This window comes from Orcinus orca, chromosome 7 (assembly GCF_937001465.1).
Source record: "Orcinus orca chromosome 7, mOrcOrc1.1, whole genome shotgun sequence".
Taxonomy (NCBI): Eukaryota; Metazoa; Chordata; class Mammalia; order Artiodactyla; family Delphinidae; genus Orcinus; species Orcinus orca.
Genome location: NC_064565.1, coordinates 62,299,434 through 62,315,505, shown reverse-complemented (window position 1 = coordinate 62,315,505; position 16,072 = coordinate 62,299,434). Strand labels below are relative to the sequence as shown.

The 16,072-nt window shown below is 38.2% G+C and overlaps 2 protein-coding genes across 6 annotated transcripts in view; one reads left to right on the top strand and one right to left on the bottom strand.

Moving 5' to 3' along the window:
* Positions 1-2,873, top strand: part of GPR155 (G protein-coupled receptor 155) — a 42,822-nt gene extending 39,949 nt beyond the window's left edge. For 3 of the 4 annotated variants that reach the window (XM_004267329.4, XM_033423599.2, XM_033423598.2), the window contains one exon: positions 938-2,873. In XM_004267329.4, coding sequence (XP_004267377.1) covers positions 938-1,229 — 292 coding nt within the window. In that variant the 3' untranslated portion in view covers positions 1,230-2,873. Of the gene's footprint in view, positions 1-884 lie in introns of all 4 variants that reach the window. The other variant, XM_033423596.2, reaches the window with a different exon arrangement.
* Positions 2,874-13,068: 10,195 nt separating this feature from the next.
* SCRN3 (secernin 3) overlaps positions 13,069-16,072 on the bottom strand; it is a 36,752-nt gene continuing 33,748 nt past the window's right edge. For both annotated transcript variants that reach the window (XM_004267328.3, XM_033423595.2), the window contains one exon: positions 13,069-15,603. In XM_004267328.3, the coding sequence (XP_004267376.1) occupies positions 15,433-15,603 (171 nt within the window). In that variant the 3' untranslated portion in view covers positions 13,069-15,432. The remainder of the gene's footprint in view (positions 15,604-16,072) is intronic.

Below are 16,072 nucleotides of genomic sequence, written 5' to 3'. Positions count from 1 at the left end.
GATCTCACTTACCCTTTGCCTGCTTCTTTTTTTTTAATAGTCATTCTTTTTTTATATTTTTATTTTTGGCTGCGTTGGGTCTTCGTTGTTGAGTGTGGGTTTTCTCTAGTTGCGGCGAGCAGGGGCTACTCTTCGTTGCAGTGTTCCGGCTTCTCACTGCGGTGGCTCCTCTTGTTGTGGAGCACGGGCTCTAGGTGCACGGGCTTCAGTAGCTGTGGCATGCAGCTTCAGTAGTTGTGGCTCGTGGACTCTAGAGCACAGGCTCAGTAGTTGTGGCTCATGGGCTTAGTTGCTCCGCGGCATGTGGGATCTTCCTGGACCAGGGCTGGAACCCATGTCCCCTGCATTGTCAGGCAGATTCTTAACCACTGTGCCACCAGGGAAGCCCTGCCTGCTTCTTAATGGAGCAAATTCCTAACATATCAGTAAGATTATCTTGCTCAGGGCATGAAGAAAGGTATTGTGATAAGCAGAAAATAAAAAGTTTGATTTCAGTAATTTAGTAAAAATTGTCACTTCTTAAGAGCTTGCAAAAATATTATTTAATGCTCCTGAGACAATTAAATTATTTATTTTAACTGAGTATAACTTATAAAATATATAATTGCTATCTATAGAATGCATCTGACCATAAAAGACCATCTACTCTATAAAGAATATTTATTTGTTGATGCACTTACATTATCTAAGTCATTTGTTTTAAGTGTTTCTGTTTTCACAAGCATTATTGGCCTATTTTGTTTTTCTCTGGTGGGTCTTTCTAGGTTCAGGTAATTTAATAAACCCTTTACATTCAGAATAGTTTCATCCCTGCCACCTTTTAACTGTCATGCTGTCTTTCCCTGTCTCCTTCTATTTTTCCTTGCTTGTCCTCCATCATGCAGTGCTGATACCAGATTTACAGAACATATGGGTGAATCATTCCTTTGACATACAGGTGTGGTGCAAAGACTTCTGTCGGGACCTTCTGTGGCTGTGACCTGGTGAGCTGGCTAATTGAAGTTGGCCTTGCCTCCGACCGTGGTGAAGCTGTGATATATGGAGATAAACTGGTGCAAGGGGGAGTCATCCAACATATCACCAACAATTATGAATTTCGGGATGAGTACTTGTTTTACAGATTTCTTCAAAAGAGTCCTGAACAGAGTCCTCCTGCTATTAATGCAAACATTCCCCAACAGGAAAGATACAAAGAAATTGAGCATTCATCCCCATCCCTTAAGACCTAAGTTATAAAGGAGACAAGCCCACATGGAGTCATATTCTAGCCCCAGATCTGTTACTTATTAGTTAGGGGACCTTGGGCAAATCACAACCTCTCTGAGCCTCAGTTGCCTCTTCTGTAAAATTTGACAAGACATGTTCCCACCCCCCGTGCTAATATTCTGTGATTTCATGTGTATGTAAAACACACAGGAAATTGACTTAGAAAAAAGAGAAACAAATCAAAATTTAAAGTTCTGATAATGAATATAATAATTACTATAAACTATGCCAATATTTTAAAACATTGTTCCCTGAAGTTGCGTGCTGTAATTTCAAAATCAATATCCAATTTACTATTCTTTCAAATTGCCAAATTTGGCAGCTGTTGGGAGGATATGGACCTTAAATTATAACCAGTTGGCACGTATTGATAGCACTTCCTAAAAAAGATTTCATTGATTCTTATGAGAGGCCTTCTTATTCTATTTTTCCATTCCCTTGAAAAATAGTACTCATTAAAAACTAGAAGCACTTTTTTAAAAAACAAGTGCTTCATCTTCTCTTGCTTTTCTATCCAACGTACTAATCTGTGCCATTAGGAGGGAAATAAGAACCTCCATAAATATTATCTCTAAAATTCATCAACAGAAGTATAGTCTAACCTTTAGCTTTTGTACTAAAAGTAATAATTTGAGCAGATCCATTTAAATTTATCAGCAAAATTATTGCTGTGTGATATATCATTTCTGGTGTTTGCACAAAGCATCTCTGGGCAGGACAGAGATTACCTTATTACCTATTACCTTATTCCCTGCAGTTAAAGAGAAGAAAAAACTATGTAATTCAAGCCAAGATTTTAAAATTCTATGCCTAACATCCTATTTTTACATTTACAATTTAGTTTTTTTAAGTGTCCATGTATAAAAATTTATAAATTTGAAAATTACTAAATGTTGCCCTCTACTTAATTATTAGCTGTTAGTACTGGTTTAACTTATTTAAAACCGTTTCAAATATTTATTTGTCTCATACTTTTAGTGTCTTATATGTAAAAACCATTTAGAAAATAATTTATAGGGTTAAATCATTGCCCTTTTAATGCAACAAAAATGTAATTAAAAAAAAAAAAAACCTGCATGGAAGCCTAGTGTACTTAACAAGTAAATTACACATTAGTGTGTAGTATTAACCTATACCAATTTTAAGTTATAACTGGGGAATGGGGTTTTTCAGCAGAACTGTCTGCTACATAACTTAAAAAAATATATATGACCACATTATTATAACTCTTAGAATCCTCAGGAGTAAGCATAAAGCCTCATTGCTGTACCAAGAGAATTTTATAGTTACAGCAATAAAGATATTAATTCATATGCATGCTATCTATAGAAACTCAAACTCAAGTGGGGAATTTGTTTTGCTTGTGAACAAGTCATACTACACATGTTCTGTTATTTGCATGACAGGAATTGGCAGCATCTTTTTCCATGGAAGACACTAAAAGAAAACCCTGACTCAGAATGATCTGCAGTTTCAGATAATGAAAGCTTTTAAGAGATGTTTTTAGAATTAAGGATATGCTAATTTTATTAAATAAAAATATTTGTAACTTTTACTCACTCACTGACAAAGCAAGTTTCTCAATAAAATATCTATTTTAACTTGCAGTGCCAACGTGTTTTCTTTGAGTAATCTGAATAATGCAGAAGCCATCAGAGAGATCTTTTCTATAGGTTTTCAATGTTTCCTTAAATGGGTCTCCTGAGATTGTTCTATTCTTCATGACCCTATGGGATCTGTGCACAAGGCCTTGCGCAATTATGCACTCAGTAAACACATTCTATTCATGAGTCAATATGACATTAGAGTCCTCACATATTTCATAATTTTTAATATGCAGGGTCACAGATGAGAAAATTATCCAATACTGTTTTGATTAAAATCTACCCCTTTTATACCAATCTTCAGCATGGTCAATTGTTCTTCTTCTTTGTTCTCAATGAGTAATTCCATGCCTAACTTGTATTTAAATTTCAGTATTTTTAGAATAAGGTAAACTGTGCTTGGCATTTTAGGAATAACGATTAATGATCAGTCAGCTTCTAAAAGCAAAAAATAATGTAAAACTATTATGTTAACATTTGCTATGCAGTCGACTACAGCTTGGTTTTTGCCCCATCATACCTCATATCATGTAAAATATTAAATTACTTTAGATCACTAAACTAGGTAATGAAGTCATGAGTTATGGTTGGGGACAGTTCAGATGAGAAATGTTACCACCATTTTTCAGGAAAAGATGGGATGATAAATTTCTACCGTTGTTATGATAAAAGCCTAAAATCAATTAAAAAGAGAAAACACTAACCCTGTTGAACCTATTTGGGAGCAAATTTTACAAATAGGAACTAGATTTCCAAAATTCTAGACTGCAAAATTATTTCTAGGGCAAATTTTTTTATTGAAAATTAATATGTAAATGGATGTTTTCATCAAAGATCAAATTAGCTTTCTTTAAAATACTCAGTTTATTAGATTATTCCCTTGGTTTATTATGTAATGGTAAATAAACCACATCATCTAAGGATTGACTAAAAAAACCCTTAAATTTCAGCTACTATATTTTTTTTTCCATAGTTTTAACACCTTTATTAAATCTAATAACTTTCTTTCTTTTTTTTTTTTTTTTGCGGTACGTGGGCCTCTCACTGTTGTGGCCTCTCCCATTGCGGAGCACAGGCTCCGGACGCACAGGCTCAGCGGCCATGGCTCACGGGCCCAGCCACTCCGTGGCATGGGGATCTTCCCGGACCGGGGCATGAACCCATGTCCCCTGCATCGGCAGGTGGACTCTTAACCACTGCGCCACCAGGGAAGCCCTAAATCTAATAACTTTCATAAAGAGCCTGGCACACCTTAGGGAATCATGAGCTTATTAAATATTAGCTAACCTCATTTTATGACCAAACCTCTCTTTTCCTGTTACTCTTTTATCAACTGTTATTATTTCTTTTAACATCTTTATTGGAGTATAATTGCTCTACAATGGTGTGTTAGTTTCTGCTTTATAACAAAGTGAATCAGCTGTACATATACATATATCCCCATATCTCCTCCCTCTTGCATCTCCCTCCCACCCTCCCTATCCCACCCTTCTAAGTGGACACAAAGCACCGAGCTGAACTCTCTGTGCTATGCAGCTCCTTCCCACTAGCTATCTATTTTACATTTGGTAGTGTATATATGTCCATGCCACTCTCTCACTTCATCCCAGCTTACCCTTCCCTCTCCCCGTGTCAAGTCCATTCTCTACGTCTGCGTCTTTATTCCTCTCCTCCTCCTAGGTTCTTCAGAACTTTTTTTTTTTTTTAGATTCCATATATATGTGTTAGCATACAGTATATATATATATATATTTTTTCTCTTTCTTACTTATATCACTCTGTATGACAGTCTCTAGGTCCATCCACTTCACTACAAATAACTCAATTTTGTTTCTTTTTATGGCTGAGTAATATTCTATTGTATATATGTGCCACATCTTCTTTATCCATTCATCTGTCAATGGGCACTTAGGTTGCTTCCATGTCCTGGCTATTGTAAATAGAGCTGCAATGAACATTGTGGTACATGACTCTTTTAGAATTATGGTTTTCTCAGGGTATATGCCCAGTAGTGGGGTTGCTGGATCGTATGGTAGTTCTATTTTTAGTTTTTTAAGGAACCTCCATACTCTTCTCCATAGTGGTTGTATCAATTTACATTCCCACCAACAGTGCAAGAGGGTTCCCTTTTCTCCACACCCTCTCCAGCATTTATTGTTTGTAGATTTTTTGATGATGGCCATTCTGACTGGTGTGAGGTGATACCTCATTGTAGTTTTGATTTGCATTTCTCTAATGATTAGTGTTGTTGAGCATCCTTTCATGTGTTGGTTGGCAATCTGTATATCTTCTTTAGAGAAATGTCTATTTAGGTGTGCTGCCCATTTTTGGATTGGGTTGTTTGTTTTTTTGATATTGAGCTGCATTAGCTGCTTGTAAATTTTGGAGATTAATCCACTGTCAGTTGCTTCATTTGCAAATATTTTCTCCCATTCTGAGGGTTGTCTTTTCGTCTTGTTTATGGTTTCCTTTGCTGTGCAAAAGCTTTTAAGTTTCATCAGGTCCCATTTGTTTATATTTGTTTCTATTTCCATTTCTCTAGGAGGTGGGTCAAAAAGGATCTTGCTGTGATTTATGTCATAGAGTGTCCTGCCTATGTTTTCCTCTAAGAGTTCTGTATTGTCTGGCCTTACATTTAGGTCTTTAATCCATTTTGAGTTTATTTTTGTGTATGGTGTTAGGGAGTGTTCTAATTTCATTCTTTTACAAAGCTGTCCAGTTTTCCCAGCACAACTTATTGAAGAGGCTGTCTTTTCTTCATTGTATATCTTGCCAACTTTATCAAAGATAAGGTGACCATATGTGCATGGGTTTATCTCTGGGCTTTCTATCCTGCTCCATTGATCTATATTTCTGTTTTTGTGCCAGTACCATACTGTCTTGATTACTGTAGCTTTGTAGTATAGTCTGAAGTGTGGGAGCCTGATTCCTCCAGTTCCATTTTTCTTTCTCAAGATTGCTTTGGCTATTCGGGGTCTTTTGTGTTTCCATACAAATTGTGCAATTTTTTGTTCTAGTTCTGTGAAAAATGCCATTGGTAATTTGATAGGGATTGCATTGAATCTGTAGATTACATTGGGTAGTATAGTCATTTTCACAGTGTTGATTCTAACAATCCAAGAACATGGTATAGCTCTCCATCTGTTTGTATCATCTTTAATTTCTTTTATCACTGTCTTATAGTCTTCTGCATACAGGTCTTTTCTCTCCTTAGGTAGGTTTATTCCTAGTTATTTTATTCTTTTTGTTGCAGTGGTAAATGGGAGTGTTTCCTTAATTTCTCTTTAAGATTTTTCATCATTAATGTATAGGAATGCAAGAGATTTCTGTACATTAATTTTGTATCCTGCTACTTTACCAAATTCATTGATTAGCTCTAGTAGTTTTCTGGTAGTGTCTTTAGGATTCTCTATGTATAGATCATGTCATCTGCAAACAGTGACAGTTTTACTTCTTCTTTTCCGATTTGGATTCCTTTTATTTCTTTTTATTCTCTGATTGCTGTGGCTAAAACTTCCAAAACTATGTTGAATAATAGTGGTGAGAGTGGGCAACCTTGTCTTGTTCCTGATCTTAGAGGAAATGGTTTCAGTTTTTCACCATTGAGAACGATGTTGGCTGTGGGTTTGTCATATATGGCCTTTATTATGTTGAGTTAAGTTCCCTCTATGCCTACTTTCTGGAGGGTTTTTATCATAAATCAGTGTTGAATTTTGTCAAAAGCTTTTTCTGCATCTGTTGAGATTATCATATGGTTTTTCTCCTTCAATTTGCTAATATGGTATATCACATTGATTGATTTGTGTATATTGAAGCATCCTTGCATTCCTGGGATAAACCCCACTTGATCATGGTGTATGATCCTTTTAATGTGCTGTTGGATTCTCTTTGCTAGTTGTTGAGTATTTTTGCATTTATGTTCATCAGTGATATTGGCCTGTAGTTTTCTTTTTTTGTGACATCTTTGTCTGGTGTTGGTATCAGGGTGATTGTGGCCTCATAGAATGAGTTTGGGAGTGTTCCTCCCTCTGCTATATTTTGGAAGAGTTTGAGGATAGGTGTTAGCTCTTCTCTAAATGTTTGATAGAATTCACCTGTGAAGCCATCTGGTCCTGGGCTTTTGTTTGTTGGAAGATGTTTAATCACAGTTTCAATAGTGCTTGTGATCTGTCTGTTTATATTTTCTGTATCTTCCTGGTTCAGTCTTGGAAGGTTGTGCTTTTCTAAGAATTTGTCCATTTCTTCCAGGTTGTCCATTTTATTGTCATATGGTTGCTTGTAGTAATCTCTCATGATCCTTTGTATTTCTGCACTGTCAGTTATTACTCCTTTTTCATTTCTAATTCTATTGAGTCTTCTCCCTTTTTTTCTTGATGAGTCTGGCTAATGGTTTATCAATTTTGTTTATCTTCTGAAAGAACCAGCTTTTAGTTTTATTGATCTTTGCTATCGTTTCCTTCATTTCTTTTTATTTCTGATCTAATCTTTATGATTTCTTTCCTTCTGCTAACTTTGGGGCTTTTTGTTCTTCTTTCTCTAATTGCTCTAGGTGTAAGGTTAGGTTGTTTACTTGAGGTGTTTCTTGTTTCTTGAGGTAGGACTGTATTGCTATAAACTTCCTTCTTAGAACTGCTTTTGCTGCATCCCACAGGTTTTGGGTTTTCATGTTTTCATTGTGATTTGTTTCTAGGTATTTTTTGATTTCCTCTTTGATTTCTTCATTGATCTCTTGGTTATTTCGTACTGTATTGTTTAGCCTGCATGCGTTTGTATTTTTTACAGATTTTTTTCCTGTAATTGACATCCAGTCTCATAGCACTGTGATTGGAAAAGATGCTTGATACAATTTCAATTTTCTTAAATTTACCAAGGCTTGATTTGTGACCCAAGATATTATCTGTCCTGGAGAATGTTCCATGAGCACTTGAAAAGAAAGTGTATTCTGTTGTTTTTGGATGGAATGTCCTATAAATATGTTAAGTCCATTTTGTTTAATGTATCTTTTAAAGCTTCTGTTTCCTTATTTATTTTCATTTTGGATGATCTGTCCATTGGTGAAAGTGGGTTGTTAAAGTCCCCTACTATGATTGTGTTACTGTCAATTTTCCCTTTTATGGCTGTTAGCATTTGCCTTAGGTACTGAGGTGCTCCTATGTTGGGTGCATAAATATCTACAATTGTTATATCTTCTTCTTGGATTCATCCTTTGATTATTATGTAGTGTCCTTCTTTGTCTCTTGTAATAGTCTTTATTTTAAAGTCTAATTTGTCTGATACGAGAATTGCTACTCCAGCTTTCTTTTGATTTCCATTTGCATGGAATATCTTTTTCCATCCCCTCACTTTCAGTCTGTATGTGTCCCTAAGTCTGAAGTGGGTCACTTGTAGACAGCATATATACACGTCTTGTTTTTGTATCCATTCAGCCAGTCTGTGCTTTTGGTTGGAGCATTTAATCCATTTACATTTAAGGTAATTATTGATATGTATGTCCCTATTACCATTTTCTTAATTGTTTTGGGTTTGTTTTTGTAGGTCTTTTCCTTCTCTTGTGTTTCCTGCCTAAAGAAGTTCCTTTAGCATTTGTTGTAGAGCTGGTTGGTGGTGCTGAATTCCCTTAGCTTTTGTTTGTCTGTAAAGGTTTTAATTTCTCCGTCAAATCTGAATGACATTCTTGCTAGGCAGAGTAATCTTGGTTGTAGGTTTTTCCCTTTCATCACTTTCAATATGTCCTGCCACTCTCTTCTGGCTTGCAGAGTTTCTGCTGAACCATCAGCTGTTAACCTTATGGGGATTCCCTTGTATGTTATTTGTTGCTTTTCCCTTATTGCTTTTAATATTTTTTCTTGTATTTAATTTTTGATAGTTTAATATGTGTCTTGGTGTGTTTCTCCTTGGATTTATCCTATGTGGGACTCTCTGCACTTCCTGGAGTTGATTGACTATTTCCTTCCCTATATTAGGGAAGTTTTCAATTATAATCTCCTCAAATATTTTCTCAGTCCCTTTCTTTTTCGCTTCTTCTTCTGGGACCCCTACAATTTGAATGTTGGTGCATTTAATGTTGTCCCAGAGGTCTCTGAGACTGTCCTCAATTCTTTTCATTTTTTTTTTTCTTTATTGTGCTCTGTGGGAGCTATTTCCACTATTTTATCTTCTAGGTCACTTATCCGTTATTCTGCCTCAGTGATTCTGCTACTGATTCCTTCTAGACAATTTTTTTTTTTTTTTTTTTTTTGCGGTACACGGGCCTCTCACCGCTGTGGCCTTTCCCGTTGCAGAGCACAGGCTCTGGACCTGCAGCCTCAGCGGCCACGGCTCACAGGCCCAGCCACTCCACTGCACGCGGGATCCTCCCGGACCAGGGCACAAACCCGCGTCCCCTGCATCGGCAGGTGGACCGCCAACCACTGTGCCACCAGGGAAGCCCGTTCTAGAGAATTTTTAATTTCATTTATTGTGTTGTTCATCATTGTTTGTTTGCTCTTAATTCTTCTAGGTCCTTGTTAAACGTTTCTCATATTTTCTCCATTCTATTTCCAAGATTTTGGATCATCTTTACTGTCATTACTCTGAATTCTTTTTCAGGTAGACTGCCTATTTCCTCTTCATTTGTTTGGTCTGGTGGGTTTTTACCTTGCTCCTTCATCTGCTGTGTACTTCTGTCTTCTCATTTTGCTTAACTTACTGTGTTTGGGGTCTCCTTTTCGCAGGCTGCAGGTTCATAGTTCCCATTGTTTTTGGTGTCTGCCCCCAGTGGGTAAGGTTGGTTCAGTGGGTTGTGTAGGCTCTCTGGTGGAGGGGACTGGTGCCTGTGTTGTGGTGGATGAGGCTGGACTTGTCTTTCTCGTGGGCAGGACCACATCCGGTGGTGTGTTTGGGGGTATCTGTGACCTTATTATGGTTTTAGGCAGCCTCTCTGCTAATGAGTGGGGTTGTGTTCCTGTCTTGCTAGTTGTTTGGCTGGTCATTGAGTAGAGCTGGGTCTTAGTGTTGAGATGGAGATCTCTGGGAGAGCTTTCGCCGTTTGATATTACTTGGAGCCAGGAGGTCTCTCTCCCAACTCAGAGGCTCAGGCCTGACACCTGGCTGGAGCACCAAAACCCTGTCAGCCACACAGCTCAGAAGAAAAGGGAGAAAAAAGAAAGAAAGAGAGAGAGAGAGAGAGAGAGAAGGAAAAAAGTAAAATAAAAATCAAGTTATTAAAATAAAAAAGTATTAAAATTAAAAAGTAATAAAGAGAGCAAGCAAACCTAAAAACAAATCCACTAATGATAAAAAGTGCTAAAAACTATACCAAAAAAAAAAAAGGACAGAACTCTAGCACAAATGGTAAAAGCAAAGGTATACAAACAAAATCACACAAAAAAGCATACACATACACACTCACAAAAAGAGAAAAAGGAAAAATATATATTTTTTTAAAAAAGGAAGAGAGTATCCAAATCAATAAACAAATCTACCAATGATAATAAGGTAAATACTAAACTAAGATAAACATAAAACCAGAAATAAATTAGATGCAGAAACCAAACCCCAAGTCTTCAGTTGCTCCCAAAGTCCACCTCTTCAATTTTGGGATGATTCGTTGTCTATTCAGGTATTCCACAGATGCAGGGTACATCAAGTTGATTGGGGAGATTTAATCCACTCCTGAGGCTGTGGGGAGAGATTTCCCTTTCTCTTCTTTGTTTGCACAGCTCCCGGGGTTCAGCTTTGGATTTGGCCCTGCCGCTGCATGTAGGTCGCCTGAGGGCATCTGTTCCCACCCAGACAGGACAGGGTTAAAGTAGCAGCTGATTAGGGGGCTCTGGCTCACTAAGGCCAGGGGGAGAGAGGGGTATGGAATGCGGGGCGAGCCTGCAGCGGCAGAGGCCGGCATGACGTTGCAACAGCCTGAGGCACACTGTTCTCCTGGGGAAGTTGTCCCTGGGTCACGGGACCCTGGCAGTGGCGGGCTTCACAGGCTCCCGGGAGGGGGGGTGTGGATAGTGACCTGTGCTTGCACACAGGCTTCTTGGTAGCTGCAGCAGCAGCCTTAGCATTTCATGTCTGTCTCTGATGTCCACGCTGATAGCCGCAGCTCGCGCCAGTCTCTGGAGCTCGTTTAGGTGGTGCTCTGAATCCCCTTTCCTCGCGCACCACCAAACAATGGTCTCTTGCCTCTTAGGCAGTTCCAGACTTTTTCCCTGACTCCCTCCCAGCTAGCTGTGGCGCACTAGCCCTCTTAAGGCTGTGTTCACGCAGCCAACTCCAGTCCTCTCTCTGGGATCCGACCTCCGAAGCTGGAACATCAGCTCCCAGCCCCCACCCGCCCCGGCGGGTGAGCAGACAAGCCTCTCAGGCTCATGAGTGCTGGTCAGCACCGATCCTCTGTGCGGGAATCTCTCCGCTTTGCCCTCTGCACCCCTGTTGCTGCACTCTCCTCCATGGCTCTGAAGCTTCCACCCCCACCCCCACCCCCAGTCTCCACCAGTGAAGGGGCTTCCTAGTGTATGGAAACTTTTCCTCCTTCACAGCTCCCTCCCAGAGGTGCAGGTCCCGTCCCCATTCTTTTGTCTCTGTCTTTTCTTTTTTCTTTTGCCCTACCCAGGTACGTGGGTAGTTTCTTGCCTTTTGGGAAGTCTGAGGTCTTCTGCCAGCATTCAGTAGGTGTTCTGTAGCAGTTGTTCCACATGTAGATGTATTTCTGCTGTATTTGTGGGGAGGAAGGTGATCTCCACATCTTACTCCTCCACCATCTTGAAGGTCCCCCCAGCTACTATGTTTTTTACTCTTAAGAAACACATGAAATTTAAGAAAACCTTAAATTTTCTAAAATATACCACAAGGTATTAATTACTCACTGAAGTACCAAAGCCCAATACCATATTGGATTTATAGAGTGAAAGTCTCCCAAAATGTTTTATAAGTTGGCTGTTTATAAATATAATAATCCTTATCTTTATCTGGGGAGTTATTATTCCTATTTTGAATATGGAAAAAGGGAATAGGTTGACCTCAGCCTTATAAAAGGCTATCAAGTTGTACGGATAGATTGTCTAGCTAATTTTCTCAACTTTACAAGCCGAGAAGAGGACTGTGTAAATTCTCTCCATCAGTCCTTGAATGTTAATTTAAATGTTTATTGAGCATCTAGCTTGTGCCAGACATAATGTTGAACATTAAGCACACAACAGTGGGAAAAAATATGGTTCTTATCCTCATAAAGCTTCTTCTGCTGTGAGAGACAGATGTTAAACATTTAATTACACTTGTGATCAGGATCACATGTGGCTCTCAGAGTATGTATCAAGAGGCTTGATCTTGAGTGGGGAAAATTTCCCTGAGGAAGTCATGTTTCAGCAAAACTCTAAAGGATGGAAAGAACTACTTATATTAAAAGCACATGAAATGAATGGTGCAAGCAGAGGGTACAGTCATGATGAAGGAAGTGGGCACATTCAAGGAACTGAAAGAGCAGAATAGAAACTTTAAAAAAACAAAGCATAGGGCTCCCCTGGTGGAGCAGTGGTTGAGAGTCCGCCTGCCGATGGAGGAAACGCGGGTTCGTGCCCGGTCCAGGAAGATCCCACAAGCCGTGGAGTGGCTGGGTCCGTGAGCCATGGCCGCTGAGCCTGCGCGTCCGGAGCCTGTGCTCCGCAACGGGAGAGGCCACAACAGTGAGAGGCCCGCGTACCGCAAAAAAAAAAAAAAAAAAGCATAATAAGATATAGATGGGGCAGATTGGCAGGATCTTGTTGATAGTTGTTAAGGATTGGGACTTATCTCATTGACTCTTTACAGTTTTAGACACGATAGGAAAATTAACAACTTGATTTTTTAAAATGAGCAGAAGATCTGAACAGATTCCTCACCAAAGAAGATAATATAGATGGCAAATAAGCATATTAAGAGGTGCTTTGCATCATATGTCATTAGGGAAATGCAAATTAAAACAATGAGATACTACTACATACCTATTAGAATGGCCCAAATCCAGAACACTGACAACAACAAATGTTGGCGAGGATGTGGAACAATAGGAACTCTCATTGACTGCTGGTAGGAAAGCAAAATGGTACGGTAGTCACTTTAGAAGACAGTTTGGCAGTTGCTTATAAAACTAAACATACTCTTCCCACACCATCCAACACTCATGTTCCTGGGTATTTACCCAAATGAGTTCAAACCATGTCTACACAAAAACCTGCACATGGATATTTATAGCAGCTTTATTCATAATTGCCAAGACACAGAAGCAACCAGACGTCCTTCAGTAGTGGATATCAGCAGCCAGGGTATCCAGACAGTGGAATATTATTCATCACTAAAAAGAAATGAGTTATCAAGCCATGAAAAGACATAGAGGAAACTTAAATGCATATTACTAAGTTAAGGAGCCAATCTGAAAAGGAGGCTACATACTGTATGATTCCACCTATACAATATTCTGGAAAAGCCAAAACTGTGGAGACAGTAAAAAGATGATTGCCAGGGGTTAGGGGAAGGGAGAGATGAATAGGTGGAGCACAAAGGATATTTAGAGCAGTAAAACTGTTCTGTATGATACTGTAATTGTAGATACACGTCATTATACATTTATCCAAACCCATAGAATGTACAATGAGTGAAACCTAATGTAGACTCTGGATTTTGGGTGATAATGATGTGTCAGTGTAGGTTCATCAGTTATAACAAATGTGCCACTCTGGTGGGGGATGTTGATGGTGGAGGGGAGGATAGAGGAACAGGGGTACGTGGGAACTCTGTACTTTCTTCTCAATTTTGCTTTAAGCGTAAAACTGCTCTAAAAATAAAGTCTATTTTTTTAAAAAAGTTTTAGGAGGGAAATTCATGAACATATTTAAAATTTTAATAGATCACTCTAGCTGCAGTGACCCATGTGGATGAAGATAAAGAGCAAAAATCGGTGCAGAAGAACTTAACTGCAGTGGTCCAGGTGAGAGCCTGGTACTAGTTTGGTCTAGCATGGTGTCAAAGGAGAAAGTGAAAACACGCGGGCCCTAGAGAGAGGCACGTTTCTGTGCCTAAATAAATCAATGAACTGCTTACCCTTAGTTTCCTCACATATTAAAAAAGAGAGGGGGGGCATTTGGGGGTTGCCCAAGGGGCTTCATGATTTAGGAAGAACTTATCACTGAATTATATGTAAGGCAAACCAGAATTAACTGAGCATTTGATACAGTTTTCTTTTGTAATGGCAGCCCTGCATTAGACAAGAGCCATCAGGCAGATTATGATTTTTATGAGAGAATTTAAAAAATAATTTCTGAGGACTCTTTAAATATAATGATCCATTATTTTAGTAATAATCCTAATTGCAGTGATAGTGACCAATAAATATCATAATGCAATCAAACACCTAAAATGGAAATTTCTAGAAACCAATAAAAACATAGTGTTATTTTGAGTTGGATTTTTCTTTTGTTTATATTTCCAACTTTGAGTCTTACTTGGTAATCCCTGTGTAACTTTAACAGAGTTTTTTTTGTTTGTTTTTTGCGGTACGAGGGCCCCTCACTGCTGTGGCCTCTCCCGTTGCGGAGCCCAGGCTCCGGACGCGCAGGCTCAGCGGCCATGACTCACGGGCCTAGCCGCTCCGCGGCATGTGGGATCTTCCCGGACCGGGGCATGAACCCGTGTCCCTTGCATCGGCAGGCGGACTCTCAACTACTGCGCCACCAGGGAAGCCCTTTAACAGAGTTTTATAATCTTTGGACAGGTATTATTATTCATATATAATGTTCATAATATATATTATAACGTTCTTAATGTTCATAATATGCCAATATTTCTATTTCATCACCACTGTCTCATTCCTGTTCCTGTTTTCACAGAATGAACGGAAGTAAAAGATGAGAGAGATTTGAGACACCAAAATAATATCTCCTAAGGTCTTGGCTTATTCCATTTCCTAATCTCCCAGGAAAGCTCTTCTAAAAATATTAACATAAAAGTCTGTTAAGGGGTATGGGTGACAAAATGCTAGACAATTAGAGCTAAAAGCTCACTGGTCAGCTAAGTCTTGACAAAGAGCAAGTCTGAGTTTAATAAAACATTTGCATAATTAAAAGACTGGAATAAGACAATGTGTAAATCTAGAAAATTTTGCTAGAGCTGGCTAATACTTGCCTAAAGCACAAAAAACTTATTAGTTGAGACAATATTTTCCATTACTAAAGAAAAATCTGCTTTCTGTTGTAACTGAGAAAATTGAGGACAATATATAATTATAATAAATGTATACATTATTTTAATGTTTCATGCTTTATGCAGAATTGGATATTTAGTTACTGTGATTTTTAAAAAGGTATTGTGGCTAGAAAAAAAAATACAAGTCGGTACCTAAAGTGATACCTGGCTATCCATGATATATGTGTCCAATTCCAATGTTATTTTCTTTCTCAATATTTCATCAAGGCTACATGTAGTTTTAATAGCCAAGCTATCACCTGAATGCTATTAAAGAATAATCATATCTGCTCAAACTTAATTTATATTATTTACCAAGGTAACAGATTCTAATTTTGAGGAAGATTGCTGACCATTTATGCGATCACTAAGAACTAATATTTGGCTTATAAATTCTAATTTCATCTTTTGTACACTGAGGAAAAAGATTAACAATTTTATCCACATCAAGATGCTTGTTTTGAAGGATTGATTCCATCTCTTTGAATAGTTCCTTCTCCAGTTTGCTCATGTTGTCCAACATTGTTTTGGCTTTTTCCTGAACAATTAAAAAATAAAAATAAATAAATACACAGATACACATGTGTGCATGAGCACACATGCACACACACGAGTCTAACAAAATTCCAAACCACCTCTACAGACAAGGTTTGTTCATTCTGGTTTCAACTTCTGGTTCAGTTCCCCTTCTCCTATTCTTTAGATAAAGAAAGAATGAAATTCTTTGGGAAAAATCATTGTTCTAGATTCAGTTAATCTATTAACCACAAACTATAGTTATTTTTAGTAGAAAATACAATAACAATTATGTAGTATTAGTCTATAAGCAAGAAACTTAAAAGACAAATAACAGGTCAATTGAAAATTTGATATTAATTGTGGATGGGGAAGGTTGCTGAAAACTGAAGCTGAAATATTTTCATGAATTTGGATCTTCTACATTTAAAACCAGCATTATCAGATTAAACAAAGGAAATAGAACAGTGACGTTCAAGCGAAAGAGCAAC